General features: G+C 37.2%; 1 protein-coding gene across 2 annotated transcripts; it reads right to left on the bottom strand.

The window, feature by feature from the left end:
* Positions 1-336: 336 nt before the first annotated feature.
* On the bottom strand, positions 337-17070 carry NDC80 (NDC80 kinetochore complex component). Of its 2 annotated transcripts, none has more exons than XM_015855366.3 (17): positions 16967-17070; positions 16272-16393; positions 15683-15769; positions 14621-14744; positions 14311-14483; positions 12389-12491; positions 11693-11782; positions 10736-10829; positions 9343-9449; positions 8239-8383; positions 7762-7967; positions 6601-6753; positions 6253-6342; positions 4945-5037; positions 4248-4378; positions 3287-3389; positions 337-2357 (listed from the first exon to the last, which is right to left on the bottom strand). In XM_015855366.3, the coding sequence occupies exons 2-17, from the start codon at positions 16367-16369 to the stop codon at positions 2220-2222; spliced, it is 1935 nt and encodes a 644-aa protein (XP_015710852.1). In that variant the 5' UTR covers positions 16370-16393; positions 16967-17070; the 3' UTR covers positions 337-2219. The 2 variants fall into 2 exon arrangements, with proteins under 2 accessions (XP_015710852.1, XP_015710851.1); XM_015855365.3 differs by having other exon boundaries at positions 16983-17070.
* Positions 17071-17088: the final 18 nt, after the last annotated feature.

Raw genomic sequence — 17088 nt, 5'->3', positions numbered from 1 at the left:
CATTGGGAAAACAGGTTGCTTCCTGTTCTATACCACTGTTAAGTGAGCAAGATTAGGTGGCTAAAAGGAGACACTGAGGTTTCCAGTATTATAAGGGCACGCTCCCCAGAGCAGAGAATAAAAATACAATATTTGGTCTGTCTCTTTTGTTGTGCTCTAAAAGTGTGATGCTAAGTTCTTGTGCCTCATCAGGCTGTTACAACATTTAAGCACTCTGAAGCACTACCCAATTCCTGGTAGTGATGTGAAGAGAATCAGGAACCTACCTAGTTTCTCTAGGAGATTCAGATCTCTATTGTTTTTCATGACATGTTTCTGCCCATGAAGACTCCACGATTCAAATAAACACGCTTAAGTCATTTTATTGAGTTTAGAAATACATAACATTAAAACATATTAAACAAGCTATACAAAAGATACATTAGGAATAGATGAAAGAACTGCACCTCTACCAGCACCCCCCAGAATTACAAACTACTCATACTACTGAAATACGCAGGTGCCAGTGGTACATTTTGATTAAGACTGGTTGAAAAAATCCAACCAAATTAAAACAAAACACCAATCCAAGCAGTAACCACATTCTATTTAAAAACCACAATCCAGAATACAAAGGAGGGTTGTTCTGACCTTGATTCTTTAACCCCTTACTACTGGGTTAGCATTAGTCCTTTGAAATTGTGTTTACTAAGTCAACTGACCACTCCACATGCAAAGAGGCTGCGGATACTAAGAGACACAGGAACAGTCAGTTAAAAGAAGTAGGGACAAACAAGTATCAGGAAGCCAAGGAAGACTGTAGTCCCTAAACAGGCAATTATTTTAAAGGAACACAATTGTTTAGCATTTCAACGACATCAAAACACGTCAGACCTGAGCCAGGTTCTTCAACAAGGACAACAGAGTTTTGTGTACGCTCTGCAAAAAGAGCCATAAATTACACACAATTTGTTTTTTACTGGCAGTTTGCGTTTGGAGAGTTTAAACTTCACTTTTGATTCGTATCCAAGGGATCTGTGTTGCATTCAAATACTTTGTTTAATGAGAGAATTGAGGAGCAATTTTAATTAGCTATTAGCCCGTAAACATTTCTGAAGACAGCGGAGTTCCTTTGTTGTATACTTGAGTCACTGACATTTATCGCTGAGCTGTATTCAAAATTACATAACTGTATTCAAAAGCTGTATTCAAAACTACATAAGGTGACTTCTTTTTTAAGGGAACACAAAGGAATGTAACGGAGTAGACAAGCAGACAGTGCCTCTGCTTACAATGCAGCATTGAACAAGAAAGGCAAATATATGTTCAAGAGATGGGGATACATCTTCTTTAACATATTTAGGCTGGAACTCCCCATACACCAACTTTACCTTCCTAAGGAAGAAAACTCCAGTATGGTCTGCTTTACTGATCTAGCAGAAGAGTGCAGCCGTTTTTAGACCATGTCAATACACACAAGACTAGTTACACCTCCAAGTAATTAACTGCATTGTCAGGAGTCACACTGTCATACTTAAAGCTCATTTAATAAGCATACATAAGAAGTACAGTAAGTTTCCATCTGGTACTATAAGCATTTAGAGGTGGAACTCTGTTTTCAAACTATCTTTCATTTTCTGCATTATTTACAAGATGACTGCATAACTGCTACCAAGCTTTCTAAACAGACTTTGCTAAAAGAAGAATAAAAAAGATCTTACACACTGGAGGCGTCTCTGGGCAATTTCATAGATAAAAAGCAGGGAGACTGGAAGACATTTACATTTGACCTTGGTGATAAACTGAAGGCCTATGGAAGTACACACAATCATGACTTGTGTTAAATACATGTAAATATTAAAGAATGCACAGACTATACTGACACTTGTGGTCCCATCTCTAATTCCACTGTTAACAGGCTGACAATACTCATCTTTCTGAATGTTCTTAGAAGAGCACAGGTAATTCTTTATAAAGAAAAAGAGAAATCAAGTTGTTCCTCAGTTGCCTTGTCACTGAAATTGTAATTTTTAGAAATATTTTGGCAGTAGGAAAAGTAAGCAAAGCTTTTGTGTTTTTTTTTAGTTAGAAACATTTTAATCCTTTGCTATATTTGTGCCAGTAAGACAAAAGAAGTTCATTATCATTTCATTAAAACCAAGTTAGCCGCTAAAAGCGGAAAGTAACCATCCTTCTAATAGACACCACAATGGAGCTTCAGAAGCACAGAATTCTCATCTTCAGCTTTTTGGTAATTTTATGCTTTCTGCCTTCTTTTTATAACTCTCTAGAATTCCGGTCAAGGTTGACAGAAGATCTTCAGACATGAATTCTTCATATTCTCTATCAATTTTCGAATTCTGTTCATCAAGATATTTCTGCAAGAGTTAAAGAGAGCTTATTAGAGCTGTTGTGGTCACTATTACACCATTTCTGCTAAAGCATACAGAGCAGCAATTGTGTGGGTTGTGTGATTTCTGTTAAGCACTCATCTGAATGTAGACAGCAGATGAAGGAATTTACTAGTAACTTTTAAATCACCTGTTTATTTATACCAAGTGTTTTGTCAGCAAATGTACTAGAAACTAACAAACTCGGTACAGCAGCCATAGTTATGGAACACATTAGTCTGGAAGGGACCTTAAAGATCACCAGTTCCAACCCTCTGCCTTGCACAGGGTTGCTACCCACTGGATCAGGCTGCCCAGCACACCATCCAATATGGCCTTGAATGCCTCCAGGGATTGCTGTGATGGTGCACTACTTGCCCCTCCACCCACCCAAGGCCTAGTGCACACCATGAGGTGCACAAGACCTTGTCCTTGGGATTAATAACAATCAAGGCTTTTTTCCACAGGGATGCTCACAATGAGTTCTCTCAGGTCTGTAGACATATCTGGTATGGCGCCGAATCAAATGCAGTATCTTTCACATGGCCTTGAGGAATCTCATTAGGTTCCCACAGGTCTACTCCCCAAGCCTGTCCAGATCCCTCTGGATCACAACCTTTCCTACTAACTATTGTATTGGCTGAACCACTGAGCTTAGTGTGACTACCAGACTTGTTGGGAGTCTACTCTATAATCAATATCACTTATGTCATTAATAAAGACAGAGCACTGGTGCCAAGAACTGACCCCTGTGGCACACCAGCCATGACCAGCCTACTACTTCAACATAGTTAATTATGGTCAACAGATCTAACAGAAACTTTACTGGACAGGGACAATTCTCACATCTGTGTCCTTAATTGCAATTGTAGGTATCTCTACAAAGATTTAATTTTGGGTATTGAACTTCATCTTACCTCTATAGATACTACTTGAGTGGTAATCACTTCAAAGAGACGATTCAAGTTATCACCTGCTTTTCTGCTCTCTTCTGTTGTTGTTTGCATAACAATTTGGTATCTAAAAAGAAAAGACATTCTGAAAGTCAAGCCTATAATTCTAAACTTCCTGACATCTACAACAATTTCTTTATCAAGTTACAGATATTGTTATCTTTAGCCATAATTTTCCCTGTCATTATTAATGTAAAAAGGTTAGATTTGTTTAATGTGTTTTTTATACATCTGTAGAAGAAAGAGGACCACATCGTGCTGACTTGCCTGTATCTTAGACCAGACATGCCCAACCTGAAGCCCACATGTGACCTAGCAGATCTTGTAATGCAGCTGCCTCTGCCCTGTGTGAGTCATCATGGTGGAGGTTCTGCCCTGCCAAACAGCCTGGTCTGGCCCCAGGCATACTCCCATTGTTCAGCAAACAACCAAACATTATTGTGTTATGTTTGGTGTGGCACTGCCTAGGCTGAAACCAGGACACAGGGAGGGTGCAGTGCAGTGCTATGCCAACTCAAGTTGCAGGTATTTCATTGGGCACAACTTCTCTGCACAATGTGTGCCAGTACTCCATCATGCAGACAGCAAACAAATGCTTTGTGGTACTCAGAATAAAATACATTCTCTGTTACAGCTTGTGCCTGTTGCCTCTTGTTCTGGCACTGGGCACCACTGAAAACAGCCTGGCTTCATCATATGGAGAAAAAAAAGTACATGAAAGGACAGGAGAGCTGATACAATAGACAAACAGTCTCACTAAACTAAGTGTTGAAAATAAACACTTTAACTGTGAATTTGTGAAAATAATGTACAGAATGTATATGCACTCAAAGAACTTTATATTAGGACTTGAGAAAGTGTCTTTATGCAATGATCACACTCTGCCCCCAAATAAATCTACACAAACAGAAATTATGGGTCTTACTGTCTCTGAATATCATGCAGTTCATTTGTGGCTTCACTGAGACCATCATTGACGCCGCTCTCAAGTAATTGTTTATGCTTCTCTAACAATTCCAGCTCATTTGCACATTTTTGCTCCTCTTCTTCTGCTTCCTGTAAACGCCAGGAGAGAAAACAAAATATCGCCTAACAGATCACATTAAATCAGTCCACCTAAGCAGTGTAACTGCTGAATGGAAGAACTTTCTGGAGGAAGAAAAATAAAACAACTTTACATCAATGATGTATTTTATGTGCTACTGGTTAAATAATGTTTTCCTCAGTTTTTCAACATGGTAATAGGTATACTGCAAACTGTATTTCTTTTGTATACAATGCATAAACATGGCAGATACTGTAGAATCTGTTTAAAACACATGCATTGAGACATCCTGAGATCAGGAGATGGACATGGCTACATTTATTACGGGCTGTAGTAGTTTATGATTTGCAGGCTCTGAGAAAGAATGATGCTGGATTATGTTAAGAGAAAGTAGAAGCTGACTCTTAAGATAGCACTGAAATACTTCTGAAAAGAATAATAAACATTCTGTTTTCTGCAAGAGCTGAGGGCAAAGTTTCAAGCAACTTCAAGCAAAACAAATTCCTGCATATAAATACAATGGTTAAGAAGAATATTATCTACAGTAAACTGTTATTAACCTATAGAAGAGTTCTACCTTTAGCTTCTGATGGTAAAGATCATCCAGCTTTTCTGCTTCTTCTTTCAGTGTTTTCACACTGCTTTTCTTCTCCGCTACCATTGCATTCACCTGAAATGAAAATGTGACAAGATATGATTCAGAAGGAATTCGTACCTGTAAATCCATGCCATCACAGACAACACATAGTAGTCCTGAAACACTTTGTTAATCTGGGTCTGGTGACATTAGCTTTCATCACAGCAGGCTGTATGGTGTTTTGCTTTGTAGGGGGTAGACATAGGTTTGGGAAGGCACACAGCCATGACCAGCTGCCCATGACTAGCCAAAAGAGTATTCTATACAGTATATTGTATAGATATGTATACATATATATAGATAGATAAATATACACACACACTTCAATGCTTTGTAAGAAAAACTGAGGTAGGAGAAGAACAATTTTATTGTTTTTAAGCTTCCAAGGTAGCAGCTGTTCAGAAACTGGCAGTGCATTGGTCTGCCGATGAGGGGGTAGTGAGTGGTTTTCTGTGCTTTGTCTTTCCATTTTCCATGATCTATTAAACTCCACATATCTCAATTCATGAGTTTTCTTGTCTGTGTTATCTTCTTCCTCCCTCTGAGGAGGGAAGAAGCAACTGTGATGGTTTAGAAAAGTACTAATATACTTTCAGTACTTCAGACTTCGGGTTTAATTTCAACCAAAGCATACTGACTTATTTATAAATGAGAAAAAAAAAGTCCTGGGGACTTCATATATTCTGAAAGAGTAATCCATAGCTTTCAATATAAGCAAGGGTTCTTGGGAATCTCTGTATTAAGCTTTGCACAAAAATTAAACATTAGTACATTTAAATACATTAAACATTTGCTGATAACAGATTGTAGGATTTTTTTTTTTTCATCTGGTTTTACTTTTTTTGTGTGCTGTAAGCTATTTACATGGAAATGTGTATGTCAGCATGATATATGACATGAAATTCTTCAAATCCATTCTAAACCCAGTATTACCAAAATTACCCCAATTGCTTCTTATCAGTGGTAATCCACTGATTGTAATAGACAACTTATTTAATAAATCTTCCCAATGTTTATCATCAAATATATGTAACTGCATAATCTTCAGTGCAGGGAATATACATTATTTCATCCAACAGAATGAGACAGTAATTCACACAAAAGCTTTTAAGTTCCAACACAATTAAAACAATCTTCTCACAACTTCCCCCTCCAGAAAACCCACACAAATAGTCTGCGTAAAAAGGTCAGATGAGTCCATAACATTATAGAATCTTAATACTAACCTCCTTTAACCAAAAAACATACCTGTTCCAAAGTGTCCTCCAAACTCATTTTCCGTTGAGTAACTTTCCTAATTTCTTCCTCAGTTTGGTTTACAATCTCCATAAGAGGAGCCTGTTATAAACATTGAAGAAAAATGTAGTTAATGCAATTTGTCAACTTAAACTTTCCTCCTTCTATGCTTGTTAATTTAGGCTGCTGTAGCCGCCAATACCAATTTTTCTTCCTGTACTACACAATGTAATTATGACAATCACAGAAGTTCTCAATGATGTTTAATTCAGAGTTTAAGAGAGACCTTCCCAACATTCCCAAAAAACACTAAAACTTTATTGTGAGTGGCAATAGACACTCAGCATTGATTCTACTTACCTTAATCTGAGTTCTGTATTTGACAAGGCAATTTGGTCCCACCTCAGGATTAAAGTGAATCTCAAAGTCGTGCCCTTTAGAATTCTCAGCACTTATTGGAATTAATTTCAGCTTTCGAGCCAGTTTATGATACTCTGCCAGCTGTGTTTCAATCTGCTCAGAAATAAAAAGAGCAACAATCATGGAAAAAAATTACAACTGGAAAGGTTTGCAAAAAGTATTCATATAGTACTTTAAATAGGTTTCTGAGTTGCTCTGTATGTTCCACAGTACATGATGCTTTCTGATTGTTTCAGAGCTTACTCTGCTAGATTTCTCAAAGTAGATGGGTAAGACTAAATGGTCTAAATGGCAAAAAAACCACCAACTCCGGTGGTTTTCCCTACTGCTGTATTATTTCCTGCATCAGTGTTTTGAGGATTAATTGACAGTGGAGGAAAAACATGCTTAGAAGAATACAAATTGCTAAAACAATAATTAATTGTTATGCTGAAGTGCCTTCCCCCATTGGTTTTGGCAGGAAGTATCACACAGGCACATATTTCAATGACAAATGAATGTAGCTCTAGACATAGCTTATTAAATGCTCTATTTTCTCACACAAGAACTATCTACACATAAATATAACTAGAAAAATATTGCTTGATGTGTGCTTCATATTTGTATTGTATTAAGCATTTAATACCAAGTGCAGGAGAAAGCACAACTCTACTAAGCAAAAAAAGACAGAAAGAAACGTGTGTTTGTTTATTCAAATATCTAGCAGAGCAGCAGCTTTTAAATCCCACCATCTACAGGGCTACATCTCTACATTCTACATCAGTGGTTCTTAAACTGTTCTTGTAGGTACCAATGTAAGGTACCAATCTGTCCCTAAACACATGCATATATTAACTCAAAGCGCTAGTTTTGCATTACTTCTTTGCTCTAAAGCTCCAACCCATCTATTTCAGTCTAACGTCATTGAAGATCTCAGTGCTTTAGGAGTCAGAGCTTACAGTGGTGCATATTCTAGCTGTTCTTGACATTTTAGCCTATTGAGATACACCTATGTTGTTGTTAAATCAATTAGAGCTATTACTAATTTTTTCAAGTCCCAAGCTTAAAGTCACATCATGAATACTAATAGCCATCTCTCAGTGTGGTAGGGTTTTCACATACCGCCTCTTTATTTCTAGCATATTTTAGCTCTTCATTCCACAGTTGATGTTCTTCTGCTTCGAGTTCCTTAGTTAGCTTATTAATGGTTTGCTGCAATTCATTTCTCTCGTGATTTATTCTCTCAATATCCGCAACTGAGTACTTCTGGTTATCAAAGATGTGCTGGAGCCGTGCATTCTCCTGCTTCATTGCTTCTACTTCCATCTCTATGTTCACAAAACATTTGCAAGAAAGAATGCAAAAATATCAGACAGTGCAGTTAAAGCTCACCTCCAAGTATTTTTTTAACGAGTAAATTTAAATTCTCTAGAACATAAGCAGTTATCTGCAAAAAATTATCTCAACTAGCAATTAATCTTGGAAGGTTTATTCGTAGCACCATCATACACAACGTCAATCCTGAAGCTGAGAATTAAAAACTATTTTTTAAAACCTATTTCTGCCTTCACTAAATATTTATGACCAAGGCCACCTTACCTGCTGCCTCGATTTCTTCATTAACAACTCTTATCTTCTGATCAAGGATGGCTGTGTGAGATTCCAGATTAGTCAAATAAGACTGGAATTTCTGAACATCTGATTGAAAAGATGATCTCAGCTTTCGTAGCGATACTAAACGATCCTAGTAAATGAATGCAAAGAACAGTCACTGCAGCAATAATCTAAAATAATCATCCTCCTTTCCAAACAAGGTGATAGGTTACAGTCAACATCAATAATGTAAATATACAAAAGAAAAAGAAAGTAATCCAAGTTCATAGTTCCTCTGTAACAGTTGACACAAGTTAGTCTTTAGAATAGCAAAAGAGGCTGAAAACATGGTTTGTAGCTTAATTCTTGTATTTCAGTATTTCAAACTTTTGATTTGCATTAGGCACTGAATAAAATGTTCTTAATGCAGGTAATTCACTGTTTAAGTATAATGCACAAAAGGCAGATTAAAAAAAAAAAAGGGTGAGGACAGTGTTCAAATTTTGAACAGTAGACAGAAGCCTCAGTTTGCCAGCTGCACACCTACAGTGCTATTTTTGTCCCATGCTGTATTATAAACAGAAGCCACTTTCTGAAACAAAATGCTTCCCCAAAAATATATTTTTATTGTTTGCTACCACTGAATCCTGTGCTCTCATCCACTGAAAGGTTCTCATACTGACATCTTTGGAAAAGATAGTACTGAAGTTCAGATAAGCTGTCTCATTTTATTAACATTTCAGTCAATTAAAAATCTTATTATCTGAAAAATATCTGCACAATACTAAACAAGTAGTGACTTCACAGTAAAAATCACAGAATGGCCCAGGTTGGAAGGGACCTCAGGGATCAGGGATCTCCAACCCCCCTGCCACAGGCAGGGCCATCAACCTCCCATTTAATACTAGACCAGGCTGCCCAGGGGCAGCATTCTACTACAACAGTATAGAGTCTGTAATAACCAAGTCTAATTAGAACATTGTAAAGTATTAAAGAAATGAAAAAATATTGTCCAAGTATCACCAGCATCTCATTATCAAATCACAACAAAGTTCAACAACTGAAAATTCAGATTCCTCATACACACAAGGACACACACAGTTTACTAACCGGCTCGCTTTCCCTTTCTTTTTCTAGTCTTGCAATTTCTTCAAGAAGTCTTTTGTTTTCTGCTGCTAAGCCTTCTGTTTTGAATTCATCTACATTAAATAAAACCTCTAGCGTGGGAAAGAAGAAAGAATAGGATTAAAAATCAAACTCCACATCTGTCTGTCACCACTTATTCAGAATACCTGAGTAATTGCCTTACCATCAGCATTGGAATACCTGTTATCAAACCTATTATTTTAAACTGAAAACAAACAAACAAAAAATATACCTAAAAGCTTAAAATAAATAGGCAAAAAAACAGGACAAAACAAACAGTTCTGGTATCACATAAAAAAAATCATCCCTGTAATGTTAGATTCCAAAGTCTCATAAGACCCACACAACAGGACAGTTGTTGTTAGACAAGTTTCCTCTGTTTAAGCCTCAAAACTTGTCTATTTGTATACTCCTTTCTTCATCACAAGCTTTCTTGCAACTTGAGATTTGCTTACTTCCCTCAATCTTTTCCAAACAATAAATAATTATTTTCCTACAAATATCTGGTAACTGTCTCATAATATATGTCTTCTTTCCAGTTAATAGATCCTGCTCATAACAAGTGTGTCCTTAGCCTGCTTTTCATAGGAGAGCTTTGAAAATGAGAATTATTTTTCCCTCCTTGTTCTCCTATGCTGCTTACGTTTCCACAAGTGATGAAACGTCAAATATTTTCCAGCTCACTGAAGCTAAACACAGGTGCATGCTGAAGCATATACAGAAATCCTCAGAACAGAGTTTGGGGCTTTTATTGCTTTCATAGCTTTTCTTAGAATTATAAAGGCTGGGAAAAAATACACTACAGTCATCTAGTCCAACCATCAACCTGTCACCACCATGCCCACTAACTGTGTCCCTCAGTACCACATCACCGTGTTTCTCGATCACCTCCAGGGATGGTGACTGCACCACCTCCCCCTGATCAGCCTGTGTCCCTGCCTCACTGCTCTTTCTTAGAAGAGACCTTTCCTAATACCCAACTTGAACAGTAGCTGAACTTTCTGACCCTTCAGATGAACAGTCTGTTACAATTTCTTTTTAAAATACTTTGTCAGACAGAAACAAGAACATTTGTGCAGATGGTATTTGCACCTGAGGAACTGCACACTGCTTTTCTATTACAAAATGATTAAAAACAATACAGTTACATATATACATCTGACAGCAGAGCACAACCCGTCTGTCTGTACCATTAAAAAATGCATAAAAAGAGAATTAAGTCAGTACAACTGAGGTACTTGGGAATTCCACATTCCCTTGCTCAGATCACTTTTACTTGAAAATTGAGCAAACCTAATGCTAGGAGAAAATAATCAAATTCCAAAATCAAATACTTCATTAAAACACAAAAACTTACTTAATTTTGACTGCACTTCTGCATCCAATTCTTCGTAAGTATCTCCCCCTTTCATGAAGTGCTCATAGCACTTTATGGCGTAGTCCAAGAAAAGCTGAGAACAGTTTCAACAGATAACATGAAGACTCAAAGAGTTGTAAATAGCTTGTCTAAATATACTCAACTAATGGAATTAAACAGCTGACACAAAAAGTATCTATGGTTTGATAGCACTTCTTTTTCTAAGAATCAACTTAATTTTCATTATTATTATTATTTTTTTCTTTAAATTTCATTAAACACAGAATGTCTGAAGATTATATCCGGGCAGAAGAAGGTATCTAGAATTTATATAACTAATAAAATATTTTTATACATTTTTCTGGGATACTGATACTGGCAGAATAAAGTCCCTTCCAAAATGTCAGCTGTGAGTTGAGACAGAGTAAAACTCAAATAGTACCTGTAATCGATAATAAAAACAAAAAGCAAGCAAGGTGCTGGATTTTTAAGTGCTTGAGATATATTTAATAAATTTAAATATTAACAACAATTTAAAAATGAATAAATATCAATGGGAATCACATATATAATTTATTTACAATCTTTACGCTGTACTGTTGTTAACTATAGAAGACTCAAGTACTAGATTGGAGACGTATCTGAGATCTGACTAAGACAATAAACAGCATAAAGAGCCCTTTCTCCACAAAGGAGAACAGAATAATAGCAACTAGGAGAAGGTGGCATTTGAGTTTAATACTCAGTCTTAACTGGTCAGATGTCTGCTCAGGAAAGCAGTTGATAAAGCTTTTTATACAATGCTATGTTTTCTAGAGAACTCTATAAATACCTAACTGAACAGAATACACAAATAAAGCCCAGTTCAATTCGTTCTATCATATTTAGATTGTTTTGTTACAGCATATGGCAAAATTCAGTTGAACAGTTCTGATAATATTCACTTTTCCATAGTACCTTGTTGTGTACAATTCCATCATCCGTTTCTCCTCCCCAGTTCTGTCCATCATCAAATGAAGACGGATTTTCCCTCATGGCAGAATACAACTGAAAGGCATAGGGCATAGTGTACGTACATAGAACATGCATGAAAACCTCCATTAGTCCTGCTGGTCAAGATTCTCAGCCCAGAATACAGTTGGCTTTCTGGGCTGAAAGCGCATGTTGCCAGCTCATGTTGAATCTTTTATCAACTGACACTTCCAAATCCTCCTCAGGACTGCTCACAAGCCATTCTCCACCCATCCTGTACCCGTGCTTGGCATTGCCCCAACCCAGGTGCAGGATCTTGCACTTGGCCTTGCTGAACTTCATGAGTTTGGCATAGGCCCAACTCTCAAACCTGTCTATATCTGCCTGAATGGCATCCCATCCCTCTAGTGTGTCAACTGCAATGCTCAGCATTTCCTCTTACAGAAATTTATCCAGTGCAAATTTATCCAGTAAAAAAGAAATTAAAGTCATATTATAATGCTAAAAACTGAATTTAAATTTACTAATAGTAAGAGCTAGCTCCCAAGGGGCAAGTAAGAATGCCTACCTTTTCTTTCACATATAAAATAAAGGGAACTTTAAAGACACTACAAAGACATCTGTAACTAAAGTTCCAGCTTGAAAGGTGGAAATATTTGGTTGAAAGAACTCAGATCCTACCTTGAAACAGTCAGTTAACCAAATCAAAGCTGCCACAATCTGAGGCCAGGTGTGTGGTGCTCCCACTGTGTACATGGAGCTTTTTGACAATGGAAAAGGGTACCTACAAGAGAAAACATATTTTTAAATGTGCAAAATGAGCCAATTTTTACATTGAGATCAAGTCACACAAGGAAGAACAAATTCAACTGCACTTTAAGCTGTATGTTAAGAGGAGAAAAGGAGAGTTCTCATACCACAGGACTTTATTCCATTATCATTGAGTTTCCCATTCTGTAATTCAGGAAACTGGCATTTTTCTTTTTGCATGTGCAAAGATTAGGAACAATTAAGGCCTCTTACAAAATAATGTGAATTACTACTTGATGTACTTCCTTAGTCCTTTCCTACTCAACTTTCTACCTCACTTTGGGTCTTGTTAAGTCACTTCAGGTCAGATTTGTCTTTCTTCTAAATGATCTACATGATCTACATGCAGTATTAGGGAAAAGAAGAGGGTACTCTCTGAGCATGAGGTGATTCATTACGATACAGAGACCTCACAGAAAAGTCAGCAAACACAAAGGAGGCAGTAATAGCCCAATGGATGCTTACTCCACTAGATGGTCAACTGTGACAGATTTTTAACATGACAACAGAAACTGAGCTGCAGAAGTCCTGTTCTTATAGAACAAATTTCCTTCTCCTTGGGTCAAATGCACATTGAAAACAGAAAAAGCAGTTGACAATCAGCTTAGAGTCATGCAGTTATAGAATAGGCAAGATTTAGAATAACTACATAGAATTATATATGAACCATGTTTAGAAGAAATATTGATACTCCTAACTAAAGGTATATTGTCAGTCTGCTACGAACCAAGAAACAGAAGTGCATATGTTATTGCATCTTTAGTCTGGCAGTTGTACCACGTTATTTTAATAACAAAGAATCCACAGACATAACAACAGATCTACTGCTCATGAACCACTCAACCATAGGATTTTTTTTAAAATGATAGTCAAAATAGGGATATTTTTACTTCAAAAGATTTCTTAAAGTCAGTTCTGAAAGTATATGTTTTTTGTCAAGGATTGCAGTCTCAGTGCAACAGAGTAAAGCCTCTGAAGAGCAAGTTCCTTTTTAATATTTCAGTGAGGTCAGCAGTTTCATACGTTGTAGGTTTAAACAGAATCTTATCAAAATACTGAGAAGTGAACACACACACACACACACACACACACACACACACGTAAGGAACCCTCATGCTCTGACACCATCATGGGCTCAAATCAACAGAAGCAGAATACTGTTCACTTTTCTATGAGACTAAAAGTACACAACTAATAGGTTGTGTTCTTTTCTTTCTTGGAAAGCGTTGGAGCACTGATGATTCCAAATGCTTACAGCGCTAAATAAAATTAGATCTAAAACACTCATTACTTAGTGGTATTTTCTTTTACCTCAGCAATCATTATTGTTTCTGCTTCCTGCTTTAAATGTGAAGTGAAAGAAGTTATAGAAGAATAATGACTTTAAATGAACAGAAGGCAACAATCTGAAATTCTTTTCAGTGCTTGGATTTAAATAGAATGAGTCAGAAGGGGCAGTCATAAGCTAACAAGTTAAGATAAAAAAAAAAAAACCTGCAACTTTCATTTAGTAAAGTGGCCTTTCAAAGTCTAATGAAAATAATCAGAGATTAAGTTGCAAAGCAAGCTTCCAAGAGTCTATAGTTCGGCAAGTTCAAACAAAAATGTATAATCAAGTCTGGAAATGAGTAAACTTAAACAAAAGCAAAGCAAAATAATCAGAATATCAAAGCTTCAGTCAAATCTGAATAATTAAGTCTGCCCATTCTCCCTAGTTTTTATATAGAACCTTAGGTTTGTAATTTCGGGCTTTACTGCAACTGTTCAGTACAATACATTAACAAGGATCTTACCCAAGCTCTTTGAAAACGCGGGGAATTTCCTCTTCAAATTTCGAGTCAGGCAGTTCATAAGAAGGGCAGAGAAATCCATAGATAAAAGTGAAGATTTTTACGAAGTCTTTTACAGATGGAGACTGCAGCGATTTTATGGTGACATTATGGGCGTAACCATTCTCAACAAGAAACTGAGAAAGAGAAATATACATTTTAAGTGGCGTTGCTAGTCAACAGAATCTATAGTTAAAACCATTAAAAACCAAATATTTTTATTAGCACTTTTAATACCTAATAAAAATTTTTATAAAATGAGTTAATGAGTTACCTCACAAAGCTGCTTGATACATTGTTGGATGAAGGTCTTGTCATGAAGAGGCCTGGGATCCTTGATCTTTTCTGTACCAAACACACCATACTGACTGTTCCGTGAACCTCCAGCCCCACTTGCTCTAGGAACAAAAATTAAATATGTTTTGACATTACACAAATGCATAGTCCTTGGTTATATACAAATCCTTACAGCTGCTGGTTTTATGCTTCTTCTGCATATGTCATGCAAAGGAGTAACTGAAGGCTAACCTCTAAGTAGAAAGATTAAACAACAATATTCGGCCATAGAAGTTATGATGCATATAACATATAACAGAGGGAGTACTACACCATGGGTGAATACTTTCTTCACTTTATTGAAATTGTTTTACAGTGCAGAAAAAAAGGAAGATAAGCCAAAGGTGAATAAACAATGTAAGTGATTGAAACTAAAAATTTGAATATTCAAGAAACATTTAGCAGGAATACAGAACTCTGCAACAGTGGAATGCAATGAAAGAAGCTACCTGCAGACAACAGAACACATAAAGCCATGAAGATGATAAGATTTCATAAGGTTTTAATCTTAAGTGAAAAAGAAACTATGGCAGAGAATAACCTTGATATGATTCCAATTTTGCAAGATTACTATTTAATTTAATCTTAACCTAGTATTTTTTGTCTTTTTGGATTTTTTATTCTCTGAGTTGAAGACAAAATAAAGGTAGGAAGTCAGACCAGCACTGTAGGAAAGCTTTATCAATATCTGCTCATGAAAAAATACAGGTCTGTATTGAGGGAGATTATTCTTTCTTAAACAGGCCAATATCTTGGGCAGCTCTTAAGTGTTGCAGCCCATGTTTCTCCTCTTGCATTCCCAAGAAGAAGAACAGCTATTTAAGCAGGTCCTGTTCCACAACATTCTTATTTAGTGACCAGAGTGTAGGAAGTTAGACCTGAATGCCTGTGGGCCTCAGACCCATTATTCCCTATAATGAAAACATAGCATGGAAATAAAACTGTAAAATGATACAAGATTGCTTTAATTTACAGCACATTGATCTGAATCTATCAATACCTCTTCCCAAAAAAGCTGACTTTTCTTTCTGATGTTGCTGACGTAGTTTTGCTCATGCTCAGCTTTCCAAACGTTCCTCTGTCCTTCCTGAGGGAGAGGGAGAAGGATTCAAATGACTATTCCTATCATTTCATCTTTTGCTTACATAAGTAAGAACACATTAATTAAAGTCTAACCACATTCAGCACAGCAGTATCTTAGAAGCATCAGCTGATTTTAATGCACTATTTGTCCACTAATAAAGCTACTTCTGTAAGTTTTATAAGAGCACATTTTATACACAAAGTACCCAGCCACCCCCCAACCACATAGCAAGTATGCAAGAAAAAAAACTTTATAGCGTGAGAAGTACAGAGTTTTAAAGTCATATTTAGTCAACTGGAAGCAAGAATTTTTGGGTTATTATTATTATTATTTTTTTAATTATTCTTATTTTTCGTGCAGAACGTGTGCACTTGTACATTAATCTTTGGCTGCAGGGGGGTTTCTGCTCACTACTCCCATCTTTTTCAGGTGCTACTCAGAGCAGTAAAACCACTGAGATGAAGTTTATGCACATGTTGTTATCAACGTGACCAACACCACTTACATTTGAGGCGTTTGAAGACCCATCTTGTTGTTGTCCTGCACCCTCAGCACCATCGTAGACTGCCAACCGCTACCCCCAGTAGTTGAGCTTCGCTTCATTGTGACCGAGCTGTAAATCAGGGTCTGAAGGGGGTTAAGAAATCCAGGCTATGAGGTTATTTGTGTTTTACAGAATCACAGAATTATCAAGGTTGGAAAAGACCTAGATCATCAAGTCCAACCATCACCAATACTTCCCGGCTAAATCATATTCATCAACACAACATCCAAACATTTCTTGAACACTCCCATGGTCGGTGACTCCACCACCTCCCTGGGCAGTGCATTCCAATGCCTGACTACCCTTTCCGAGAAGTAATACTTCCTAATGTCCAGCCTGAATCTCCCCTGGTGCAGCTTAAAACCATTCCCTCTAGTTCTATCACCGATTACACGAGAGAAATTGCCAACCCCCAGCTCACTACAACCTCCCTTCAGGAAGTCATAGAGAGCAATAAGGTCTCCCCTGAGCCTCCTCTTCTCCAGGAAACACAAGATGACTTTCTAAGGGAGAGGGGAGAAAATACAAGTGAAGCTTTACACCAGGTCAACAATCGTGTTGACAGAAGAAGCAGAGCAATCAGTAAAGAGGAAGGCAGCACTGGCGAAAGCCAAGCACCCATCAGACCACCCATCAGACCCTTTCTCGGCCGCTACCTGTGAGTCTGCTTACCAGCTGCGCCTGCAGACACCTCACCGACTGTCCGAAGGGAACCACCACCCGTTAACGTTAACGGCGCCGAATCCTTCCTCTTGAGTTCAAATCCGCCCGCCCGCTG

The sequence above is a fragment of the Coturnix japonica genome, chromosome 2 (genome assembly GCF_054131305.1).
Source record: "Coturnix japonica strain WE chromosome 2, WE-NBRP24, whole genome shotgun sequence".
NCBI lineage: Eukaryota > Metazoa > Chordata > Aves > Galliformes > Phasianidae > Coturnix > Coturnix japonica.
This window is presented reverse-complemented; position numbering and strand designations above follow the sequence as displayed.

Coding starts and splice junctions, on each gene's coding strand:
- NDC80 (XM_015855366.3), bottom strand. CDS start 16,369: ATGAAGCGAAGCTCAACTACTGGGGGTAGCGGTTGGCAGTCTACGATG. Junction 6,343..6,600: donor AATACAGAACTCAGATTAAG/GTAAGTAGAATC, acceptor TGTTTATAACAG/GCTCCTCTTATGGAGATTGT. Junction 2,358..3,286: donor CTCAAGTAGTATCTATAGAG/GTAAGATGAAGT, acceptor TAACTCTTGCAG/AAATATCTTGATGAACAGAA.